The sequence below is a fragment of the Cygnus atratus genome, chromosome Z (assembly GCF_013377495.2).
Source record: "Cygnus atratus isolate AKBS03 ecotype Queensland, Australia chromosome Z, CAtr_DNAZoo_HiC_assembly, whole genome shotgun sequence".
In the NCBI taxonomy this organism is placed as follows: Eukaryota; Metazoa; Chordata; class Aves; order Anseriformes; family Anatidae; genus Cygnus; species Cygnus atratus.
Genome location: NC_066396.1, coordinates 9,719,896 through 9,745,584, shown reverse-complemented (window position 1 = coordinate 9,745,584; position 25,689 = coordinate 9,719,896). Strand labels below are relative to the sequence as shown.

The 25,689-nt window shown below is 53.3% G+C and overlaps 1 protein-coding gene across 1 annotated transcript in view; it reads right to left on the bottom strand.

Annotated features, from left to right (window-relative positions):
- The window catches only part of CNTFR (ciliary neurotrophic factor receptor), a 163,700-nt gene that overhangs the window by 119,681 nt on the left and 18,330 nt on the right, over positions 1-25,689 (bottom strand). Inside the window, exon 2 of the mRNA XM_035565890.1 lies at positions 11,510-11,620. Coding sequence (XP_035421783.1) covers positions 11,510-11,620 — 111 coding nt within the window. The remainder of the gene's footprint in view (positions 1-11,509; positions 11,621-25,689) is intronic.

Here is a 25,689-nt window from a genome sequence, read left to right as displayed (position 1 = left end):
CTGTGTTTACATGCCTTTGATCAGACGTGTTTAACTTTCCTGGTGCGTGACAGCAGCAAAACAAGTTTGATACAGGGATAATGAAACACATTGTGCGCCCGTACGTGTAAACGGCTCTAAGGAGGCTGCACACACTGGCCACTCAAGCTGCAAGCAGAAGGGGGGAGCTGGACACATGGGAGGTGCATCACCACAATGCCAACCCCATAAGGGAAAGCACTAACCCAGGGGTTGGCCGAGAGCAGTGTGCCCCAAGGAGAGGCAAAACTCCCTCCAGCATCGCGGGGAGCTCCTCCTCACCAGCTAAACCAGGGGCACCACGCAGGGCTCAAGGCTCGCCTGCAGCAGTGCCCGAGGGCACCGGTATTGAGCTGCCCCCGGTTTTTCCAACCTGTGAGGATCTCAGCAACTCCTGAAGTCGGAGCTGCCTTTTGAGAGATGCTCGGAGAGCAAAAAAGAAAAGACAGCTTTCAGCAATGCTCCTGAAATAGCCTCTCCCTGAAACGCTATGACACACCTGGCACAATTGTCAAGGACGTTCGCGCATATGTTTAGACTGACTGGACCACTAAACACACTGCCGGCATTTCAAGCCTCCCAAGGCACTAAAAGCTTCCTCCCAGCATGCCAGCAAAGCACACAGCACTGCTGGCATCCTTCAGAGCAGGAGGATGGCACCGGGGCTGAGCACACAGCCATAAGCAAAGCAGTACGGGCAGCATTTCCTGGCAGTGCAATGCAAAGGGCCGCACTCTGAACTGTCCTTGGCATGGGGCAAAGCCTTAGTACACACAGGGACTACTCCCACTGAGGGATCTGGAGGCAATCGTTGCATCTTGGAGGTTAAAAGAGCTGCGGAGGAGCGTAGATGCTGAGCACGCAATGCCACCAGCTTCTGCTAGAGAGCAAACCCAAGCATATTAAATCTACCAGTGCAAATGCAGGCAGCGGGACTTTATAATACAGTCCCATGCTGACCATGCTTCATGATGAGAGATGCCACCGTTTCTCCGTGCTTAGCGCAGCAAATGACTGAAGCGTGCTGGCACAAGAGGTTTCCTAATGGCATGCCACCTCACTACGCAACCTGTCAAGCCAATGCAGGCTTGTGCAGCAGAGCTCAGTTGGCGATAGAGGGGGAAGTGAATACTCAGCTGTGATAAATATTTAACGTGCTTTTAGTCCTGAAGAAGTGTAGCACTGAGGCCATCATCCTGTAAGTGAAAACCAAGGCTGATTAATGGGGGAAGGCACTCCCATTTATGGGAGGTTAGGATCAATCCCAATTCTCAGCTATTTGTTGAATCTTTAATGCTCTTTTTCGAGAGCAGAGTTCCTTGGTGAAGGGCAGCATCCTAATAAGGCTGCTTTAATAGCACGGATGTTAAGGGGGTATAAATAAAGGCCCTCTGTGAACAAAACAATAAACGATGAGATGAAAAAGGAAGGTTTCACGTGGTCACTGCATTTGTATGGCTTGGAAAAACAGCTCTGAGAAGATGCCCTCTTTCCTGGAGGGTAGATTTGCCTCTTCCAGAGCCTGTCCTGCCATCGCAGAGCTGAGCTCAGCATCGCCCCCAGACTCTCCCTGTGCCAGGCCAGAGGAGCCTGGCTGCCTGCAAAGTGAGGAATGCTTTCCAGGCTTTCAGCAAGCAGGTGCATTAGCTAGTGGCACGCCGGGAGAGGAAAAGCAGCTGAGTGAAGGCAAGGAGAAGCTCACCAGCCAGGCGAGATGCATCCAGCTGGGTCCTCCTTCACCACTCCCTTGCAGCCCAACAGCCCATGCTTGATCCTTCCACCTCCCTCCCTTCCTGCTGGGAAGATCTCCCCCATTTCTTCCACACCTCAGCCCTCTTCTCAGCCTGGCAGTTTCACCACCTCGTGCTCCACCTTTTCCCTCTCCATAGCAAGGTGGCCCTATGCCATCATCCATCTCAGCAGCCAAGACAAACCCCCCACCTCTGCCCTTATACTGGTCTCAGCCACATCCCCTCTCATGCTCTCCAACATCCCCCTCCAGATGCTCCCCATGCTCTCCAACATCCATCCCCCTTTCTGCAGATCGCCCAGCACGAACAGACACCTTGCATTTACAAGGCACATCCCAGGGGTGCATCAACGAGAGCATACCCACTTGCCCCTTTTTAGGTCATCACATCACCATCCCACACTCATTTCCCCTAGGAAACTGACCCCTTTTGCTTGGCTCCACCTCACCATGCAGCAGGGACCGACCTGCCACCAGCCAACAAAACCCTCCCTGTGCACCCCTGCTCGCTGACCATCCCTCCCTCACCAGCACAAGACACAGAAGCCAGGCCACAGCCACAAGCCTGCTAATGAAGACGAAGAGCCAGGCAGCCTGGCCACCCCTCCCCAGCTGCCCATGCCTTTCCGCTTGCATTATTCCTCCTGCTGCCACTTGTCTGAATCAGCATCGGCTCCTTCCCAGCCACGAGCACCCGTGCTGCTCGTCTCGCCTGCAGCCCATACCCAGGGTGAAGAGGCCAAGGGAGGCACAGAAAGAAAGGGATGAGGAGGTGAGCTGGGAAATGCAGGAGAGAAGGGACAAAGAGTTCACTACAGAGAGGACACCAAAGATGCTCAGTGCAGGCTCCCACACACACTGGAGGCTGGTGCATCCCTGCTGAGCCCCATGGATCTGATCCAACGTCAGCTCAGTGATCAGAGCTGAGCAGCAGTGCTGGCTTCTCCCCAGGGTGCGGGGGACACAAGGGCCATGCCACCCTAAGGTGGGAGCCCAGAGTACGCCCAGCCCTCAGAGCCTTGCATCCTCCTCCACCCTGCAAGGGGACCACATTCAAAACTTCCCTTTAGGAAGAACAAGGTGACAAGGCAAGTGCCACGCATCTGTCCTTGCTGTATGGCACACCTCAAACATACTTCCCCAAGTTATCACGAGACCTGCAGAGGAATGCTGTGAGTTGTTCTCCTCTGCCTGACCTCAGCACGCTGCCCTAGGCATGCTCAGCACCTTCCTCCTTGCCATCCCAGCAAAAGGCAGGGATGTTCACCTGCATCCCGCAGGCTGGCAGAGAGGAGCTGCCGTGCGAACCAGTGTCATTAGGATGAAGATCGGAACTGGAGAGGAGCAGCTGCATCCCCAGAGGGACGGGATTACATCCGACTGCCCTGCAGGACCCCGCATACCTGCTGCCAGGCCAGACAGACCGACCGCGCGGCTATGCCGAGCAGAAGGATGCTCCCAGCGCAGGGAAGGCACAACCAAGCCCTAGTCCTCAGCCAACCCACCCAGGTGCCCTGGCTTCTCTCCCCAAGCCAGGAGAGCCTCCAGCAGAGCCAGGCAGCCGGGAGGATGATGGAGACAGGGCTGCTGTTTTTTACAGGCCGCTGGCAATGGCGCTGCGCACCCTGCATCCCTCCCCCAGCCAGGAGCCAGCTCCAAGAAAGGAAATTACACGAGCCAGAAGGTTTGATGGAATGAGCCCATTGGGCGGCTTGAAGATAGCTATTAATGGAGAGCTTTCTCTAATTGCTTTTGTATAATCTGGGGCTGCTAGGCGGAACTGGGTAATAAATGAAATCCAATTACATTTTCTCTCAGTATTTATTTTATTAAGTAGAATTCATCAGCTGATGAAGGGCCCCTCGAGGTAATGGCTCATGACCTAGTGGAAGGCACTTTTTTTTTTTTTATTATTATTATTATTATTTTCCCCACTTGGGGAAGCAGATAATTCAGTTCCCCAGCAGAGGCAGACTGCTCCCCCCCTACATCCTCACAGGATGGGCAAATCCCAGGGCAGGGGTCACCAGGCAGGATGGTTACAGGGTGCCCAGAACCCACAGTGTCTCCCCAAGCAGCATCCCTGCTCCTACTCCTGGAGCCCTGATGAGTACAACAGACAACCAAACCTCACCTTCAGAGCACCAGGCAAAACAGAGATGGATCAGTGGTGCACAACTTGCATGGTGTGGTCCAGAGTGATGCAGCAAAGACTATTCCCACTGGGATGGAGTTCAGTGTCTTTTGGCCCGTGTCTACTTTACTGGAGGCTGCAGATTTTGGTGCCAGCACCATTTCCCTTGGATCAATGTGCTGCACAGGGCAGTGCTTTAGCTTACAAACTTTGGGCTAATAGAGGATGCGCTTGGCTACAACCCAACCAGCTGTGAGCACCAGGAGCTCAGCTCCATCAAACACAGCTCTGCAGCCCAACACGTCCATACGGACCAGCCTCACATTGCTCTGCTACAAGGCACCCAAACCATCCTTGGAACAGAAGCAGTGCCTTAAGGACATGAAAAGCATCAGCCTTGCACAGATGCACCCAGCCAAGCCTTGTGCCACTGCTTATGTGACAGTGTCAGAGGACAGGGCATACCGGTGACATTCAGTGGTGGCATCGCTGTGATGCACTCCGGCTCCTGAGCAGGGTTTGGGGGAAGGCAGGGGTGGCAGTGCTGGAGCACAAAACCCAGGCACTGGCACAAGGGTCCTTTTCTGGGTACAGGGCAGCAGCAAAACCCCAGCACAGCGCAGGTCAGGAGCAGAGCACGAGGTCTCTGCTCAGTTGTCCAAGTTCCAGCTGGCATCCCCATGGGTTCAGGGCGGCCGGTATGGCACAAGCCCCTTCCTCCTCTTCTCCCAAGCAGAAACATGGCTGTTGGCCTTTTCTTCACCCCTCTTCTCGCCCAGGTACTGACTGGCGTTGGCCCCTGCTCCCAGCCCTAGTGCTGACATCAGCGGCTCGCCCAGCTCTCCCTGCCACCTTGTCATACAAGCGATTTATCACCCGCCAGTGAGCACTCGTTACAGACGACAGACTCCAGCCTCCACTAATTAATGGGAAATACTTACAGAGGCATACACACACGCACAAATCTGTCTGAGCGGTTTCCTACAGCACCTACCATGAGCGCAGGCGAGGGGAGCGGTGGCAGACGTAGCGACCCTCAGGCGGGCACAAAGCAAAGAATCGACACAACCAGGCAAAAACGAGGCACGGAGGTGGCAGGGAGAGCAGGATTTATTTTCCTCGGCTAGTAAGAAAGTGGCCCTTGTCAGCCCAACACGGCTCAGCCCGCAGATGAGAGGCACCAAACAAAACCCCAGGCTGAGCCCTCGCAGCGCTGGGCGAGCAGAAAATAAAAGCAGTGAGAGTTCACAGCGAGCCCTGCAAGAAGTGCCACGCTCCCCCGTGCTGCTGCAGAAGCCAGGCACGGAGGGCAAGGAAAAAAAAGGATTTCAGAGGGATCTCCTGAAGCTTGTCTGGCTTTTTGATTGTGGAAGAAAACCTAAAACCAGTTTGAAATGAGATCTAAACATTGTGTCAAAACCCAGCGCTTGATCTTTTTCACAAGTGGGCTTTCACTTTCTTCAGCTGCGGCTATTTGCCAAACACAACACAGAAACACAAGCTATTCCTGTTAATCCAAAGCTATTTTTCACCAAATATGTGATTCATCTGAAACCTTTCTGCCCAGCGCTGCTTTAGGAGTAGCTATCTGCTGAGCCACCCAGGCAGGATTTATGCTCAAACGAGCATTCATGAGTAACAAACTGGATTCATAGAGAAACACATCATCAATAAATCCGTCAGTCACTTCTCCTGCCCTCAGCATGGGGCTGAAACCCCGAGTAACTACTCAGCACTTCGTCAACCTTTACTCCAGCAAAGTCTGGGCAGGAGACCTCAGGATTTAGCCTATTGATTGCTTACCATTGCTTGCCGTACCCCGTGTAGGTTAGAGATGCTCCCTTCAAGCAAGATTAAATACCTGGCTTACAGCACTGGGATTCGGGGGAATATATATACTTTTACTTTAACTAGCACAGGAATACACCAGTCGATTTGCCCCATGCATCAGCCCACGGTGGTGCAAGGGCAAGCCAACCCCCTGCCTCGCTGCCAGGCAGGGCAGCACACAGCGATGCTCCCCCTTGGTCTGTCGTAGCACGCCCCAGGGCTGTAGCAGCACATTTCTGCCTGTTAAAAGCAGTTTTGTCTCTGGCTCCAGAGCCTCTGCATCTATCTCCTTGCCTCCAGAAGAGTTTTGTTGCAAGAACAATGGAGTGACAGCTTCCCGGCAGCGCCGAGTCACATCCCAAGCTCAAAGGCAGCCTTAATACCTCGCTGCTCCCGAGCCTTTCAGTTTTCACATTTGTTTGAAGTTAAGCTGATGTAACTTGGGCGAGTGGGTGCAGAAGACGGAGGCACTCAACCAAAGCATGGCACAGCAGGGCTGCCGCAGGCACTCGGCAGCAGGGCTGACACCGCTCCGGCCAAGGGATGAAGTACACCACCCGTCTTCCCCAGGCAGCAGCAGGTATATTAAAAATATTATAGGATATATAAGATAGACAGAAATGAGCATCCTGTCCCATCAAAGGGCATGCCTGGGACATTGCTGCTGATGCTTGAGCTGGGATTAAGCAGCCCTGGGCAGAAGGGAGCTTTGACAAAAGGAGGTCTGCTGCACACCTCGGAGGAGCCGGGTGGGTTTGCTCTGTATGACACTGGTTGTGGAAGGATTTTGCTGTTTTCTGGTACAGAGCTAAGTGCAGAGACCTCCCCCCAAGCCACTGCAGGCTAGGGATGGAGCATACTTTGAAGGGAGATGGAATCTCACGTTGTAAGGCTGCTTCTCCCTGCAGGTACCGCCGAGCCACCCAGCACCCAGGACAAAGAAAAAAGGCCCTCGGCTGCTAAAACCCTGCAATTCCCCCAGAAAGAAGCATCCCGCAGAAGCACATAGCAGCTCAGGAGGGGTGGAAATCTAGGTTTTACAGCATCTACACCCAGACACGTGCCCGAGCACCACGTCGGGAGCGTGCCGCTGCCCCGGACCCGTGGCACACCCGTGTTGCTGGAGGTGCAGGCACACGTGTGGAGGTGGCACGCCGATTTCCCAGGCTTCGCCCACGCAGCTCGCTGGTTTCTGATGCGTGCCCGCCTCCCGCCTCGCTTTATTTCTGCCTTGTGCCCAGCCTCCCCCCTCTCCTCTGGGTACTCCTCCTGCTGCCGTTTGTTCCTGTCCTTTATGGCCCTGCCTGCTGTCACTCGCATAACCTTGCCTGTTTGGTAATTTGTGGCAATAAAGTGTCACTGTGGGGAAAAAATACAGCATCCCAGCGGCATATAAATCTCTGATCCATAAATTGTGCAGGCCCCACGTGCATGCCCCTCCTTTTTTTTATGTAAGCACAACGATTTAGGGCAATAGGAAGGAAAAAAAAGAGCCGGCAATGTGATCTTAGTGAAGGGCAGCACTGAGCCATCCTCGTTAGGGGCTGTAATGAATGCCGAGGGGCTGGTGCATGTTGTAAATTGCCCTGCAGCAGTGTGGTCCCGGCACAGGCTGCCTGGAGCTGTCCTGCTGTCAAAAAAAAAGAGTGGGTCCCCACCAGCACCCCTTCCCCTTGCAGAGGAGGGGACCTGTGAGGACATGGGGCAATGCAGCGAGTCCCTGCTTTGCACAGAGCCCAGGCTCACTGGGCAGCTCCCGTGCCAGATGTGCCCCGCATCTGTGTCACCACGAGGGGTGACACTGCTCTACGGGGCAGAGCATCCTGCATTTATCTCCGGGAGCTGAGACCCTCAGGGGCTGTACACGTGTTTTCAGAGGGAGTGCTGCCCCTGCTGATGATGATTGCTTCTTTTAATTGGAAAACACTGTTTGCCTCCATTAGAGCCCTCATTTACCGAATGATTGTCATGGTCACGCTGCAGCTGAGCAGTAAAAAGCCACCTCCAGCACTCCCGCTGCCTCTTGCCCCAGCTCCTGTGCCAGACCCCACAAGCCATCCCTCTGCCACAGCCATCAGGGTCTCACCTGCCACCCATCACACAAAATAGCAGAAAGCCTTGCATTAAAGCCTGCTCCTGACACCGACATCTTTCTGGACATCTATGGCCCACCTGAGCAGCTGAGTAACATGCCTGCGAATATAAACAACCCAGAGAATGCACATTCCCTAGACAGATAGCTTAGGGAAGTGTCATCACCAGTTGAAAGCCCATATGTGGTTTTGTTGCAAAGGTATCTGCTTCCTGTCTTCCTCACTCGTCAAAGGAATATATGGGCAGAGCAAAGCAGCACCCTGGAGACAGGCTAACACCGAGCCGAGAGCAAGGGACGCTCGGAGCACTCTGCAGAAGCCGTGCAGGTGAACACATTATGGACACCGTGGGGAGGAGAAGCCTCCCTCCTCCCAGGCTCAGGAGCGAGGCAGCTGATCGAGAGGATGGGTTGAAATACACAATCAGGTCTTGGCCCCCAAAGCTGCCCACAAGCCACTGAAGCTTGGAAAAAAAAAAAAAAAAAAAGAGCACTTGCTGCAAAAACTCCAGCCCACCACCATGGCATCATGTGTTGTGCCACCTCGTAATACTGCTCCTTGTTTGGGGAGCCCCAGTACAAGATGCTAAGCAGAGAAAATCTAGCAGAGGTCGCTGTGTTGGCTGGGGGAGTTATTGAGAAGACTGAACCGGGCTCTTCACGGGGATGTGTGGCAACAGAAGGAGAGGCAGTGGGGTGAAGCTGAAAGAAAAGGCTCCCACGATGCAAGGGGAAACTTCTCCCCATCTCGAGGGCCCACAAGCAGGGGAACAGTGGCATTCTTCCCACCTAAAAGGCAGGTCCCTCTTCAGAGGAAGGCCACCAGAAGCAGCAGCACCGTGGGCTGCCGGAGGGATCCACCTCAGCCAGAAGGTAGAACAGATTCCTCTTCAGACCTCTAAGTGCCACTAAACACTCCTGAACTGCATAACCAAGCAACAGCACCAGAGCTTTGGCAAGACATCTGTCCATCTATAAATAGCGCTCTGCCGCCTGTCCTTATCGCGGGGCTTTGATGCGTTTGGGGAGAGCATTTTTTTTTTCCCCTCTCTGCCGAGTCCCAGGCAGCACAGATAATGGGCTTGCATCGATCCAGCTCAAGTATTACTAAACTTCCTACTATCGTGGCAGCGTGCCAGCCCCAAAGAGGACAAGAGAACATGTGTCTGCTCAGAGCCAACCACAAGGAGCAGGCAGAAAATTGCTTTAGACTTGAAAAAAAAAAAAAAAAAAAAAAAAAAGAGGTGCTTTTTGCAGATTTGTAGATCAATCTACAATGTATTTTAGAGGTTTAAGAAAAGTCAATAGAAACAAGATATATCATTGCTGCACAAGAGCCCGAGAAGTATTTCTATTTACGCTGCCATGAGTGCTCTGTTGCAGGCTCGCTTTCCTGCTGCTCCCTGACGTGGTCCTGCATCGCTTCCCCTGAAGCGAAGATGAGGCCAGAGGCTCTTTTTTCCCTGCCGTGGGTTCACCAACCTTTTGGCTGTACCTGGTTGGGGTCTGATGCACCCCATGAGCATCATAGCCATACTTTGTGCCTGCGACCAAGTGGACACAGGCAGCCCCACTGCCACACTGACCTTGTGGGCATTTTGGGGGTACCCCCTCAGCAACACCACACGTGCATGTGTGTATAAGCATGTACTTATGGTGCAATGGCCTGCCCTCTGCAATTCACCCCCAGGAATGTCACAGGCTTGTCCCTCCCATGGATACATCTGCTGTGCACCCACTCTTGCACAACGGTGGCACAGCCTGGGGAAGCCTTCACATGAGCCTCCTTGCAAGCCCTCTGCCCTTCAGCTCCACCACAGAGCACTGTAAGGTACTCAGAGTTTTTTCTCCCTTGCTTTTATTATTATTAAATGAGCCACACGATGTGCCTTATTAAACTAGACCTAAATGACTGCTGCCCCTCCCTAGGCCCTGCATAACACACTAGCCATTAAGCACGCAATTAGCGCGCATCCACAAATCCGCACGCGTTGCCCTAACGAGCCTCCAGGCAGCAGGTCCCGCTGGATCCGGCCACAGCCATTGCTGAGCCTCACGAGGCCCAGAAAGCCCTCCCTTTCAGAGAGGGGAGGATAATATGTGTATCTGGACTGGAAGAGCTGCTCACGCGTCCGTGACAGACAGGGAAAGCTGACGATGCCTGGCTCAAGAGATGTGCCTGCCCATCTAAGGCCCAGCCCGTGCCATGGGAAAATGGGTCAGTCCACAGCCCTCCTTACAGCCTGAAACACGTGCAAAAACGCAAACAGCTTCCCCATATCCCACCTGAGCCCCCTACCCGCTCTCCTGGGACCTGTGCGCCTCCAAACCCCTTCCCATCCCTCTGCCAGGCACAAGCTGCTCCGACAGCACATCGGCAGGGCCGAGCTTTTATTCCTCCGCTGCCGCGTACGGGCGGGCACCAGGGGACGTATCATTCAGCAAAGCCAAGGAAGCAACAAGCAATGTTAACCATTAGCATGTGTGCACAGAGACCCCTAATAAACTCTTTTTTCCCTTGCTCCCATCTGCTTTGCTCTGGGCCACTAAATCCAATTCAGCAGAGCTCGGAGCTTGTAACGATGCTGCGACACATTTGTCAGATCCCCGACTAGACCCATGGCTAATTTTACAATGCTAATTTATCTCACCATATTACATCGCTTTCATTTCATCCCCCCAGATCCCATTACTGCCAGCATACCTTGTAGCCGGCATGTAATAGTAATTGGTATTATTAGCGACGTACCCTCCTCGAGGTGCTCTCTATTTGTGAGCGGCACAGAGACCTGCTGGCAGGTCAAGGATGAGGAAGGGATGGAAGGGGTCCTCACCCCACACGGCTCCACTGATGCCACTCCCAGGCAATGTTTATGGCTGAGTTTTGCTGCCCACTCCCTGCTGTGGCCCTTCAGGTGCTGCCCACCCCTGGGGTTTTTAACCTTGAGCTCGTTTCAGTGCCCGCATCCAGCCTCACACATATTTGCATTTGTGTCCTTGCCTGGGGCTCAGCGGACAGCAATTTGGTCAATTCAGAGCAACAGGGGCTGCAAAACACCCCTGGAAAATGGGGTGCAGGAGAGAGGGCAGTGGAGCCTGGCAATGAGGACTCCTGACACTATGTTTTGGTGAGGTTTCCCCTCCTCAGTGCGAGCTACTGCACTTCCAAGATCAGCGTAATTAAAACCGCGCAGTTTTAGCTAAGTGGGAGGCTGCACTAGTCAAACGGTGACAATTTCCCATTTAAGACGTCCTTGCCTGGCATTTACGGACTTGTTAAATTTTAATTCACCATTCTCATTTTTCAAGCCCAGCAGCAGCGAGCACCAGCTTCCCCAGTCCCTGCAAGGCTCAGCGGGACACAGGTCCCCACATAGGCTCCCTTTCCTGTGGCTTAGGAGAAGACCCCAAGCCTCTCCAAACATGATGCTGGATTATCACAGCCCCATACAAAGCATGTATGCAAGATGGGACAACCCCTTGACCACAACCAGTGGCTGTGGTGGTTTCCCTAAGGGGACACAGCCCTGCAGCACCACTGGAGCAGAGTCAGGGAAGCTGGGCACACCGAGGACGTTGCACCCCTCTGTGCAGGGAAGCAGAAAGGGCATCCTCTCCGATGCCCCTTGGACGTGAACTAAGGACGGGTAACACAGGTAAGCAAGCACTTTAATCCACCTCTCACCTCTCCACCGGTCCAGACTCCTGGGGATGTCCCCAGTTTCTCATCAAAGTCCGTGGAATTCTTCTGGCTGCTCGCGACCAGCCAACCCTCGCCGCTCAGATCCGTGAGTTTCTGCAACAAAGCAGAAGAAACAGGCTGTCAGGTCATCGGGTGCAGCGCTGCGCTTGCTTCAAGTTTAGGAAACCACCACGGGACAGAGGCATTTGATTCCCAGCCCTGGCAGCCACGGGTAACCGGTGTCAACACAAAGCCAGTTCAGATGCAGAGCCCTCCCTCGTGAGCATCCCAGCCCAGATCCAAAGCATGCATCTGCTTAATTATTTTGATTTACTTAATTATTTTGATTTAGAGACATTAAACGGGAGGGGGAGGAATACGACAGCTTGGGGCATCTCTAATCATCCCTGCAGGAAGACAGCAACAGTCCCTGGCCACAGCAGTGCAGCAGCACTAAAACATCAGCCCAGCACCCAGGCATTTGCTCACAAGTCCTTGCCCTGCCTGAGTCCAAATCCCACAGAGCCTCACACACAGAGGCCGGTGCTGCTGAGCCCGGGCGTGTGAAGAGGAAAGCACGCACACCTTTCTGGCACAGACGCCCAGGAGCACAAACAGGCAAGAGACTTTGTGCTGCGCCCGACGTGCTGCCTAGTAAGGTGGAGTCTGGGGCATTACTGTAACCATTAGTGCCTTGGGTGATGGCAGCAAATATGCTTTTTGTGTTAGACAAACAAATTATCAGCCAAGATCTGGGCTCATTATCTAGCTCTTGTGGCTGAGCTTGTTTTGTTTTCCCCCTCCTTTTTAAACACTTAAAGAAAAAAATAACAAAAAAAAAAGAGTCCTACAGTTCTGCATTATTAAAAATGAAAAATAGAAGGAGCCAAACTCCACTGGCAAGAGGAGAGTCTCAGAGTCGCTCCTGTGGAGACGTTTTCCCATGGGCGGCTGCAAGCCTGGAACACGACGTGCTTTAATTAGCACCCGAGCTGACGAGCTCCGCCAGAGCCCGCCACGGGACCCCATCCAAACCAGGCAGGAGGATGCTGCAGAAACCCAAACTGCAGCCCCTGCCCACCCCCAGCCAGCCACGAAACCCAAATAAACAAATAACCCCCCAAAAAAAATACTCCGCTGGGTGCCTGATTGAGAAACCCTCATTTGCAAAGCGATGGGAAATAATTAAAAAGTTTTCCCAGAGCTTAAAGAGGAGGGAAACAGACCGTTTGTCACGGCGGCAGCACGCGGCGTACCGCAATTTATCACGCTTGTCAGGTGTCAGCCACCGAGAAATTTAACTCCAGCTGCCCCGGGCCGGACCCCTGCAACACCCCATCACTCACAGGCCGCCCTGCCTGCACCCCGAGCTGACAAGGAGGGGAGAGGGCCCCTCTCTGCCGAGCCTGCCTTGGTCTTTGCTGCCCACGTAACTTGTATTTCAATTTTTTCTTATGGCAGAGACAGAGCAGAGGAAGCCAGGGCAAAGCAAGCAGTGAGGCCGGTACATCGCCACCTGGGCTGTCTCTGTCACGTGGCAACGATGGGACAAGGCTGGAGCATGGGGCACCCATGGGTGCCACATCCTCTGCTCAAGCTGCAGGGATGCTGCTCATGCCGGCACAGTGCGTTACACCGGTGACAAAGCTCAATTTCACAGCACCTTGGCTGAGAGATGTTCCTGGGACCTGCTTGCACCTTGAGGATGGACACCTCCTGGTGGGACAAGCAAGGCCCGCAGCCCAGCTTTCTCCATGGATTTGCCTTTCAAGCCCCAAACCAGGGCCTCTAAATTGGGGTCAAACTCAGGTTTTGGAGAAATCCAGCATGTCCAAAGCTGGTCTGCAACTGAAGAACCTGGCTCAGGGCACAAGCCTCCAAAAACAGGGGACAGCCCTGACCATGGCATGAGGAGGCTCACGTAGGGTGCAAACAGCAGCACAGAGCAGGGACAGTCCTGAGCTCCCCCCAGGTCACCCAGGACCCAGTGTCCCATAGTCAGGACACGTCACCAAGGTGACACCTGCTGGATAGGGGCCGACAGGGCTGTCCCCCAGCCTGTCCCCATAGCTCACACCCCTTGTTTTGGCCATTGCCATAGAAATGAGATGTGTTAGGAGGATGCAATGCAAAAGCAGTGATTGTTAAACCAGGTCCCTCCTGCAAAACCCTGAAGGAAGGCCAGCACCCCTTGCACATCCCTAGCTGCTTCTCTGAGGGGAAAAATGAGGAAAAAAAAGTTTTTTTTTTTGTTTTTGTTTTTTTTTTTAAATCTCTCCCTATCCTCCCCATCACCAGCATAAATCAGGGCCATGTGGATCAGGGATCAATGAGTTATTTGCACCACCAAGAGGACCCCCCAGTTTCCCATCCTGGGAGCATCCCATGCAGCAGGCAGAGCACAGGCTTTGCGCTCCCCCTTGCTGGGAGCGAAGCAGATCCTGCTGGGGAGCGGAGCCGCGAGCTGTGCCTCCGCACACACGCTATATATAATACACCCACTCGCAGCTTGGCGCAGGGAAGGTGGATTTTCATGGCGTCAGCAACAAGCAGATCCCCCACACCTGGCCGGGAGTGTTCCCGACAGGGATCCGGCCCGGTCTCATGGCGCAAAGGTACTAGAGTTTCTTCAGTGCAAGAATTTTTATTTTTTTTTTTTTAACTACGGATAAAGTAATGCCTTTTTCTCCCCCAAAGCATGTTCTGAGAGCAGCTTAAAACCCTTTTTGCTAAATTTTTCCAAAAAAAAAAAAAATTCAGCCGGAGGCAGAGACATGCAAAGTTTCAGTCCAAATGGTTAAAGGCTGGCGTAGTTTCAAGCAACTGAAGACAGGGGCTTATAATCAGAAGTGTCAGGCAACCTTAATTATATTATTTCCTGAAGGAAATAGTTTTCCCTGCCGAAGTCCAGAAGTTATTAAAAAAAGTTGACCTCACTGGAACCAATCAAGATGGAGACAAGAAGCCTGTGATGGATTTTTAAGGCAGGCAAGTTCACGCATCTGTGTTTTTGGAGGCTGGGGGCGTCCAGGTTCTTTGGACAGGTGTTCCCAGACAAGCCTGGCCCTGTGAGATGCCCATGGCCAGGATCCAGGATGCAGGCTCCAGGCAGGGCCACATGGGTGCCCCCCCTGCACCCCAGGGTGCTCGCCTATGCCCTATCGATAGCTTTGCCAAGACAAGGGAAGAAAAACAGCCAGTTGCTTTGTAGCTGTCAGGAGCACGCAGGCTTTTTGTCCATTCTCTTCCCCCATGCCCATAAGTAAAAGCGACAGCAACTTTATTTAGGACTTCTTGCCCTCCCCTCTTAACTGGAAGAAGCAAAGAGGGGAATAGCTGAAAGGCAACGGGGGGGGGGGGGGCAGCGGGGATGCTGGAGGTGCAGCTGGGGCTGGGTTTGGCTGTGGCAGCCCTCATGCTCCTGAGACCTGCAGCTCCTCATCCCCCTCAGCATGCCCTTCTCTGCCCTTCCAGGTGCAGAAACCCCATCCCCAAACCTGCTGCCCCCATCACCTCCCAGGAACTGGCGGGGAGGCTCAAGCATCTGGAGGCAGTCAGAGGCGGAATAGCTGCTTCCCCTTTCCTGCCGAGACTGGGATGCACCCTCCAAATAATTCAGAGGAGAAAGTCACCTGTTTCCCCCAACACACAACGTTCAGACACATAGCACTGGCCCCAAAACACAGCTCAGCCCCACATAGCTCCTTATCATGGCTGAGTGGTGGATGCAGCATCTCCACCAGTATGCACCTGGAGCTGGCTGCTTCAGCTACAGCCTCCAAGGAGCCTCTTGCAGCTCAGGAAAAAGCTCCTTCTTCTAAAATCACGGAAAGTCTCACAATAAGAGAAGGGAAGGCTGAGCTGGCCCCATGCAGTGCCCCAGCACAGGGGCTTTGGCAGGTCCCCCAGTTGCCTGCAGCATCTCCCAGCAGCACAGCACCTCGTGTATCACAGCAGTACTGCAACGGGCTGAAAACACATGCTCTTTTCAACCTGCATCCTGCTTGCACCGCTGCTGAACCGGAGCTGAGCCCCACGCAGGAATCCAGCCCCCAACAGGGGCTGCAGGGTTGACGCCATCCGCACCATGGGGCCAATTCCCAGGTGCTCAGGAGCTGTGCTGGAACCGTGCCGGGCACCTAAACCCGTGCACAGGGCTCACAGGAAGAGCCCTGCCCGCCCGGCGAGGCTTGGGGTGGAGGCTGCGTGCAGCTCCCCGGGGAGAGAGGCTGCGAGTGACCTCATGGGTTTCTTCCACCACTGCCGTGAGTCACAGAGCAATGACAGGCCATTTGTCAGCACCGGTGGCATCATCGCCAATCTCATTTCTGAGCAGACATCTGACCTTGCTCGCATCCCTGCGACCCGCGTTACCGCACGGCTCAGGCAGCCTCCTGACAGCTCCCCAGGGGAAGCAAAGCAAGGCCATAGGGGGCCAGGCTGTGACACAGCCTGATCCCGACTCAGGATGCACAAAGATGGAGCCTTCAGCTGTAGGATGATTGCAGGGGGTTGTGGGTTTGTCCCACTGTGCTGTGTTTCTCCCAGCCAGCTCCCAAGCAGAGTCTCCCATCCCAAGCATGGAGCTCAGTTATGGAGAAGGGAAATATGTCCCCAGAGAGGGCAGCCTAGGCTTTGTCTTAATCTCAAGAAGGGAAAAACAACCCTTTTTCCTATAGCATCCTGTGTTTCACCTTCATTTGTTGAACCCCCCGAGCTGTTGGGTGCAGTCTGTGGTATGAACTGCTGCACCCAGACCTCCTTCACAGCCAGCCACGACCCCGGCTGAATTTAAACCCAGATCTGCTCAGCAAGATGAGACAAAAATCCAAACAGTTCTACCCTGCGTTTCTGAGAAGAGCTAGTACCTGTGTCCTGCAGAATAGATGAGCCATGCCCCGGGGCCAGCATCCCTCTGCCACCAGCCAGAAGATGTTGTCACAGTGTAAGTCTGCCACACAACTTACACTTGGACGCCACAGGCAGCTCCAGTCCTCATGGCCTGGAAAGGATGCTGGGTTTGCACGGGGAAATGCACACGGGCAGCCTGCCACTTGAAAGATGGCCATGGGAGAGACAGGACACCGGAGCCAGTCTCATGCTCTTATTTCTCCTAAGAGCAACGAATTAAAATGACATGGGACTAGGAAAAGACATACTTGGTTAAGATGAAGAAATCATTGCCATTAAACATCATTAGAATAATATGCCCAGAAAGCTTCATAAAAGGAGATATCATATGATTGAATGCTCTCCAGACCCTCATTTCACACAGACCCAAAACACCAACCAAGGGTCTCTTGTAAAATCCAACTCTCACAACTTTCTGAAGGCTTTTTGTGGATTTTGTTTCGCTGTGGTTGTTGGGTTTTTTTATTTATTTATTTTATCCTGAGGAGCTTTTTGGGTTTGCAATTGAAACTACAATTCCTTTAGTTCCTGGGGAAAAAAAAAAAATCATTTTTCATTAAACCGAAGCAAATGGCATTTTTGCTTGTCAAAAATATTTGACACAACTCTGACAGACTCGACCAGACATAAATAAAAGATTTAAACCCTCCTGCTCCAGAGCTTAAGGAAAACCTGCTGTCAGTACCACGCTACAACACGCTCTCCCCTACAGACCACGCTGCCCAGGTGCTGCCTGCTCCATCCCAGTGCCGATGACAGGAGGTTAAGCAAATAGGGAACAGCCCCACTGGTCCCCTCCTGCAAGCCAAACCCCACCAACCCGCATTATCCCGCTCATCAAGCAAACAGCCAGTCATGGTGGCAGGGAACAGCAATCCCCTCCCTCTCCTGCCACCACCCGTATCTGATAACAGCATCGACCAGGATGCTCCATTTCCTCGGCCACCCTGGTACCCGCGTGCACCAGCATCCGTCCACCTCCTGCATCAGCCGTGCCAGCATCGCAGCCACACATGCCGTGACAAAATGCAAAGTAGTGTCAAAACCCATTTCAAAATCCTTCTATCCTATTCAAGCCACCGAGGCTTATCTGCATGGATTTATACTGTTTGCCCCAATATTTAGCTACTGAGCTGACTAATCTGTGTGTAAGAAAAAGCCCTGGTGGCTCAGAGGCTGAGCAATCTACATCATTCATCATTCAGATTAGCTATTGTCTTAATCCTCTTTAAACTACTGTATAATACATGAGAGGAATGGATGTCCTATCTGCCTGGGATACGTACAAAAAAACCAGCCCAGGCTGGAGCTCAGAAACTTGGGCAGAAGCTAATGTGACAGCTCTTACTCCGGCACAGGAGAGAAAGGAAGCCTGTTGCACCTCCTGACAGCTGGCTTGCCTTCTCCTTGCTCACTCCACCCCAGTGGCCCTTAATTATTTCACAGCCAGCCTCCTACAGCAGCACACTGCATCCCTGCCCTCTCCCTTCATCACAGCCTCATTACGCCCCGGGGACCCCAATCCATGCCAGCCTGCCTGATGTGGGTTTGTTAAAGCCACGGCTCCTGTGAGCTGGGATGCCCCCTGCAAGTATCAGGGTTCTGCTTTCTGGAAAAGTGGCTCCGTGCAGCCAGCATGACACTTTGCAGGCTCAGGTCGAGGATAAAACTGTTCTGCTCCCCGGGATCACACAGCACATCACCACGGGAGGACGAACAAAGAACAGGTTTCTTTCTGGAAACACTGGAGTTTGGGGAGGAGAGGGAGGGGATGCAACAAGGCAGTAGCAAATGAGGCTTTAGTTCGTTGCTGCCAGAGCTGAGGGAGCTAATAAACAGACAGATGAGAGCTAAATTGTCTTCCGAACCTCTGTATCAGTATTCACATTACACAGGCTGCTTCCAGCAATTCCAGCGTATTAATAATAAATGCTACATAATTACAGCAGACTTGCTTTTGTCCTCTTCCTGTTTTCTGTCAATGTCTGCTTAACCCTCTGCAGCCTGTGGCCGGCTCCAGCCCCTCCACAAACACAGCCCCGGTCCCCCCAAGGGACAGGGACCTCACCAAGCTCCCTCCCAGCTGGGGTGGAGCTGAGGGGGAAAGACTGAGCACTGACACCAGCCTGCAGCCATCACCCATCCAAGCCACATTGAGAGTGCTGCAAGGTGTGAAACTGAAGTTTCTGGGGGCTCTGAAGCAGCCACAGGATGGGATGAGTTAGGGACTGTACAAAGAGCACCCCCAGAGCACAGAGGAACATCCCCAGAAGAAACCAGCCATGGGGAGACATGAGATGACCACCAACAGGTTGCAAGCATGGCAGTAGGTAAGGGAGAACAGTTTGAGTGGTTATGCTCCAGACCAAACTAAATAAACAGCCTGCCACCCCTCGCCCCCCTGACCCAGCTGGTCCCCAGAGCATCCCTCCTCCTAGGCAAGCTGTGCCAAAACGTCATGCCCTGTCTGACCACTTCTGGAGCAGATTTAGGGGAGAGTTAGAAACCCTTTACCCAAAATTCAAAAGAATTTCATACAGTCAAGCTGCAAACTGAATTCTGGAGCCCGCCTCGCTCCCCACAGGACTGTCTCCAGGAGAACTTCCTCAGTTCCATGCAAAGAGCATCAAAACTCTGTAAGAGGACCCCTGTGTTAGCAGTGCAATGGCTGTGCTTGCTTACAGCCAAGTACAGGTTTAATTTGCACCTTTCAGACTAGCTCTCTCTTTTCACAGCCTTGCGGGAGGCTGCCATGCCCCTTAACACAGCTTCAATAATAGAAGAGAACAAATATCTCAGATGGGATTTCTGCAAGGAGAAACCAACATGCAAAACAAAACACGCCTGCCTTCCGGTGCAAATTAACTCAGCTTCTGCCCCGACTACAGACCTTTCCAGACACGAGACCCACTGCACAGCAAACAAATGCCAAACAACTCAGACAAATCTTTCCCTGCGCAGAAAGAGCCTCAAATGCTATGTGAACACTTGGCTTAGACAGCTGAGCATTAAAAAGCCTTGAAATGGGTGAAAAAAAGCAACTCAGACCCAGCTGCATTGCTCACACCGTGAGAAGACATGGCTAGAGCAACGACAGACAGGCTGTCCTCAGATACTGGGGTCCCACCCAACATGAGACAAGCAGAGCAGCCCCCAGCACAGGCATCCTGCCACCTCTCCATCACTCCCACAGCTGTGCGCGTCACTGCACAGTCTTTACGCTGCCTCCTCCGCAAGGTGAGGCATGGAAAGATTTTCCTTCCCTGTCCAAGACATTCACTCTTCTGGCAGTTTTCAAGAAGTGAAGCAGCAACCAGTTCAGGAAAAATGAAGAAAATCACAGGCACAGACCATGCAAGGGATGGGAGGAATGCACAGGGCAGGAGCGCTCTGGGCTGTTCACATGGAGTGGACATGCCAGAGAGGGATGGAGCAGGACAGGGAGCAGGAGAAAGGAGGACCATCATCTTGTAGGACAGCACCAGGAGGCTCCTGCCGGCAGATAGCTGTGGGGTATGAGGAAGCCCTCTTTCACCCCTGCTGGGTGGCCCTGGGCCAGTTGCATCTCCACAGGCTGCCACTCTCACTGCTAATCCTGGGAAGACAATTCTGATTTCTCCACTGCATGGACCTTCTCTTGCCGTACAAGAGGTGCTCAGCAGGCAGGAAGGGAATAACCCCACTCGCTGCTGTAAGCTGGTGCAGCCAGGAAGAGAAAAACCCACATGGAAAGGGAAGGGAAACCCACCAGGAGCTGCAAGGAGGATGACATATGTCAGCCACAGATGTGGCTCCAGGACATACAACCACCCGGCCAAGCAACCTGAACTGCTGGAGCAACTCCTGGGCGCAGAGGGAAGCCAGGGTCCTGCCAGCCCCTCACAGAGCATGCCAGACAAATGGACAGGCTCCAGAAGTGTTGGGCTGGCTGTGACAGCAGGACTGTGGGCATGGGAGGACAACAAAGCACCCAGGCTGCCCCACACACGCCTCTCGACGGGACGCATCCACACCAAGCCAAAACCATCCCACACAGCTCCCTACAACGTGCTGCCATGGAGTAAAGCAAGGTTTGCCCCAGGACAATCAGCCAGGACTCCTAGATACGAAGGCAGGGAAGCTTTATGCATCATTCCCACTTGCCAGGATGGTTTCCTGCTTTCCAACCAGCCTCCACATCCGACCTCATCCCCCACACATCTCAGGATGCTCCAGGTAGCCAACAAGTGCTACACAACACCCCCAGACAGCACAAGACCCTGGAGCTGAAGCACCCCTTCCTGACACAATTTTTCCAGCTCTGCCCTTTGGAAAACTCTGAAAAATAGTGCAGGAATGCCTCCTCAGTAATTAAATAGTAATATTAATAGGCAATGAGTTATAATAACTCCTTAACACAGGACATCCAGCACAAGCCACAAACAAGCGCAGGAGGACTTGGCCACAGAGGTGCTGCACAAGTAGGGGGTGAATAAATAAATAAAAGTGACTCAAGGTGACAGAACTGTGCAGTGAAGCTTGTTGGATGGTGGCAATTCAGTGGAAAAGACGCTGGAGTGAAACGTCTGCTTTGGCTCAAAAGGGAGCAAACTGAAAACGTGACAAAAGCCAGTTCTACCTTAAAATGGGAAAAACTCCAGAGAAATTGTGCTATTTCAACACAAGTAAAAAAAAAAAAAAAGTTTAACCGAGAAGATTGCTGAACATTTCCCACCTCCCACCACTCCTGTGGCAGGGTTTGACCTCCCTGGCAGTGAAGAGGAACCTCTCAGTGTCTGACAGGCAGCTGCCTGCTCCACACAGGGCTGTTGGCTCCCACCCCATTCCTGGGAGCTTCCAAAAACGAGCCTGGCTCCCACATCTCCTCACCCATCAGGGGCTGCAGACATCAAGACCTCCCTGCTTCAACCTCCCATTCCACAGGATACCCAGAGCTGCTGCTCCCAGCTTCTCCTTCAGCCTTCCTCCCCTCCACAAACCCAATTTTCCCCCAATGACAACTACCGATGAGTTTTGACATCACATTCCCCTGAGAAGCAATAGGGGGGGGGGAAATATTTTAAGCAACGACAGGTTGCGCACACACTGCCCAGAGGACAAGACAACCTTCCCCAAACCTAGACACTGCCACTGCTTTCCCTGCAGAAAACAAAGAAACCTGCTCCACTGCGATGCAAAGAGCTGACGTTTCAACACGTTTTTTCCTCCCGTTCCTTCAATCCGGAGTCAATTACAGCAAGGTTAATGGGGCAGAGAGGATGCCAGTCGGCTGGGTAATGATGTCAAAGCACCTGGCATCGCCTGGGCAACAGCAAGGCAGCAGGGATGCAAATGAAGGAGCAGGATCACACTAGGGCCCTGGAAATGAGCTGATGCAATTGAGCGTATCAGCATTAATGAACATGGAAATAACGAGAGCACCCAGAGAAACAAGACACCAATGGTAGGGCTGCACCCACCAGGATGAGGATACTTGCTCAACATGAAAGATCTCCGTGGTGCTCGGGGTTCACCCAGAGATGCTCCCTGTGGTTTAATTCTCCAGCCATGTGCACCCAAGACCAACTGCTTGGTCCTGCTGAAGCCTGTTCTCCATCAGGAGGGCACATCTCAGAGCAACACCATAAACACTGGCCCAAAGCACTAAGGGGTGCACGAGGAAAAAGGTGCTTGAGGGCATTCAGTGCGATGCCCAGCAGGAAGGCTGCTCCAGCAGAGCAACCCATCTCTCTCCCTCCAGGGCTTGCAGTGCCCACATCACCCACAACAAGCATTCTGAAACCCGCTGCTACGTGAGCTGGTGTCTGTTGGATGGGCACTTGGCACAGCGTGTTTCCAGGACTGTGGGGTAGCAGGTAAGTGTTGCCAGCCTCAAACACCAGCAGCCTGTTTCCAGCTTTTGGTTCCCTATCCGACTCCTGCATCTTCTCCCTCAGCCATAAGCTCCATCAGATCCTCCTCAGCACATTTACTACTTGAAAAGCCATCTTCCCTATGCTGTAACAAATGCTTTACCACTCCCAGCCTTTAAGCCTCTCCCAGTGGTACTGCTCTCCCTCTTCTGACCCCACTCACACTCCAGAAGCTGTCTTCAGCCACCAAGAAGAGCCCACCCACCCCCTCCACATCCCAACCTGCTGGTATAGGTGGGCTGGTGCTCTTCAACTCCACAGCCCATCCCAAAATACCCAATGGGGCAGCCACAGGGTGCTCTTCTGGCCCAAGAAAAACTACATTAAATGGGCAGGGGGAAGGCTGTGGCACCCCTCGCCCCAGTGAGCAGCAGAGCTCACACGTTGGAGATAAGACAATGGCAATCCCCTGCAGGCATAAAGAGTGGTGCCAAGGACACAAAGCAGCCAGCACCATAGAGCAGAGGTTGGGTCACAGCCATTTACAAGGTCATTTTACATCTCTTTAAAGCCCCTTGCTTTTGCCCGAGGTGAGTCAAGGTGACCAGAACAGGCACTGCTGCTCCGGCTCCCACCCCTACCCCTCCAAGCATCACTATCTGGAAACCGCCCAGAAAAGAAGCAACCTGTGCCATAAATAACAGAAATCTGGCACTGGCCAAGAGGGGAGCAGCCAGGGGCCATGCAGGGACCTGAGCAGCCCCGACCAGCCCACGCCCTGCAGGACACAGGGCTTGCCCCATGCAGACACCTTACAGGCACTCTCCCTGCCCACTGGAGCAGACCTGGGCTCACAGGAGTGCTATCGCCGTATTTTGTTTTCAAATGTCAGCAATAAAGCCTGCTACACAGGGGGAATTAAATAGAGGAGTAGGGAAAAGGGGGGGGAGGGAGGGAAGACGAAAGGGAGAAGAGACAGCTCTGCTAATAGCAAGTCAGCCAGAAGTCTCCGAATCCATTTGAAATGCATAGGGCTTAATTTAACTTAATGGTTTTGTCAAACATTGGCACTCTGTTAAAAGCACAGGAGAGCTGGTAATCCAAATGCCAGTGGCTCTGCCTCTGCTAGTGGCAGGAAGGCTGCTGCTGGAGTCCCCAGATGGATCCATCTGGCTTCACGCAGGCAGCAAGCGTGGCCCTGGCTACCGCAGCCTCTCATCAGGGCAGCTCTGTATTTACTTAGCACTGGCAGCGACCCTGCCTTTGCCCAGAACACAAAAACAAACACAGCCACTGCATTTCTGAGCTTGTACACGTCTGAGGCAGCTCCAGGCTTCTCCGGAAAACACAGCTCAGTCGGGTGAAGAGAGATTCAGCTCCTCCTGTTGGGAAGCAAAAAAGTGAAGTCTCTTCCCCACGTGGACCTTGGAAAGAAGTTGGAAGGAGAAAAGCAACAGCTTCACTCACAGGCAGCCAGAGAAAAAGGATGAGCTGCTAAAGCCAGCTCCCCAGCCAGTCCTGTCCCCATCCTCCCTTCCCTGGCTGTGAGCAGCCTGGGACAGCCAGCTACCACCAGCATGGACAGGGCTCAACCCCTGCTGCTAGCCCTGCTGCAAGAAAAACAGGAAAAAATAGGAATATCAGCCTGCTGTTGAAGACAGTCTTCCCTCTGCAGGCAGGAGATGGAGCCCATCCCCATACAGGCTGAGGACAGAGGGATGTTCAGCCTCCTCACCTGCCCCATCCCCTGTCTAGGGATCCAGGACAGCTTCCACACCAGCCAGGGGCTTTCATCCCCCCGAGGGCTTGCACAGAGCAAAACAAACCCTAAACTCCAGGGCCACAGGCACATCCGTAGGGCAGACAGGGAGGGGGTCCAAGAAAATTCTGCGAGGGCAGCGGAGGCTTTCAAACTTCTGCACCCCCTTAACACCCCCCTCCTCCATCCCAGGAGCTGGGTTCCTGTTTAAGACACAAATGGGATCGAGTTTAAAGGTCTCAGCCTGGCCCTTGACTCCTTGGTGGGAGTCTTTCCCCATCACAAAACCACCAGACAATTCGGCGTGATTGACAGCCTTTCAGGCAGAGAGGCCCGGGGCTGGAGGGAGGGGAGGGGGCTGCGGGTCAGGGCCAGGGGGCAGCCGGAGCCATGCACAGGGCTGAGAGAGCAGGGGATGGCTGCAAGGTGGGGAGGATGCTCGGGTTCGGGCTTCCAAATGAAAAGGTTTCTGGGGAAGGGTGGGAGCATCATCCATCGAGGATGCAGTTCTGCTGCTTAACGCTGGCAAAAGCCAAATTGCAGCTAGCATGCTGGGGCAAAATAATAATAATAAAGAAAAAGCTGTTTAGCAAAAAAATGCCTTTTTTCCAGAAGTTAATGGATAGCAGAGGGGTGTGGAGGAGGGACCCCAGGCTCAGAGCAGAGAGGGGTTAGTGACAGGCAGGGATAAGGGCTGGGAAAGCAGGGGAGTAGAGCCAGCATTCGGTGATGCTGGGCTCAGCCACTGAGACCCCAGCCAAGGCTGAGAGGGCAGCAGGGAGGCATGCACAGAGCAGATGCATGCTGCACACCAGGTTCTGGCTCCCACCCCATATTCCTGCTCTCCAACCCCAGTGAAACCCAGTCCCTTGAAGAGAGGTCACCAAGTTCCCCTGCAGCAGCCAGCAGAAGAGGTTGAATGCTTCATCACCATCCCCTTATACCCTGTTTATAGCTGTTACGACCCATGGCTCCCCTCCACCACCTCTCCCCCTGCACCAGGGCTGAGGCTCACACCCTCCGCAGCTCTGCAGAGCCCCATCTTCAGCTGTACATAAACACTCCACCCAAACCCACCTGCAGGGTGGATTTGGGGAGTAGGCTCCCTTGAATGCACCCTCACCTTAAGCCTGGGTCAAGCCCAGGTTTACCAGCCCATCCTCCCAGGAGCTCCACGATGAGCTGAGTCATCACTTAGGGAGACGGGGCAAGGGCATGCAGAAAGGCCACAGATACTTGTCACGCTGTCTTATTTATCCCCCTTTCTGCTCACAGGAAACCCTTTCACCTACCTTCTTTTTCCTTTAAATAAAAGAAAAATTTTAAGCTGGTGCTTTAAAGCACAGCAACTGCCAGCCCATCTCCATGGCTTGCCAAGAGAGCAATTCATCCTCTGCCTCTATTCTGCAGTAGGTAAGGCCCCCCCTCGCTTTTGTTCATCTCCCCGCTCTTTTGTCTGGCCCTGAAAGCGTTGATCACTCCTGCATGAGGAATGTGAAACTGATGTGATGTGATAGGAACAATGCTCCAGCCCTGCTCCTCGCAGCCACATCAAAGTCCCCATTTGCATGGCTTCCCCTTCCCTGCCTGTCCCCCTCTGCCCCCGGCCGCGCTCTGGCTGCTTCAGCGCCTTCATTGTCCTTCGGGTCTCGAAGAGCAGC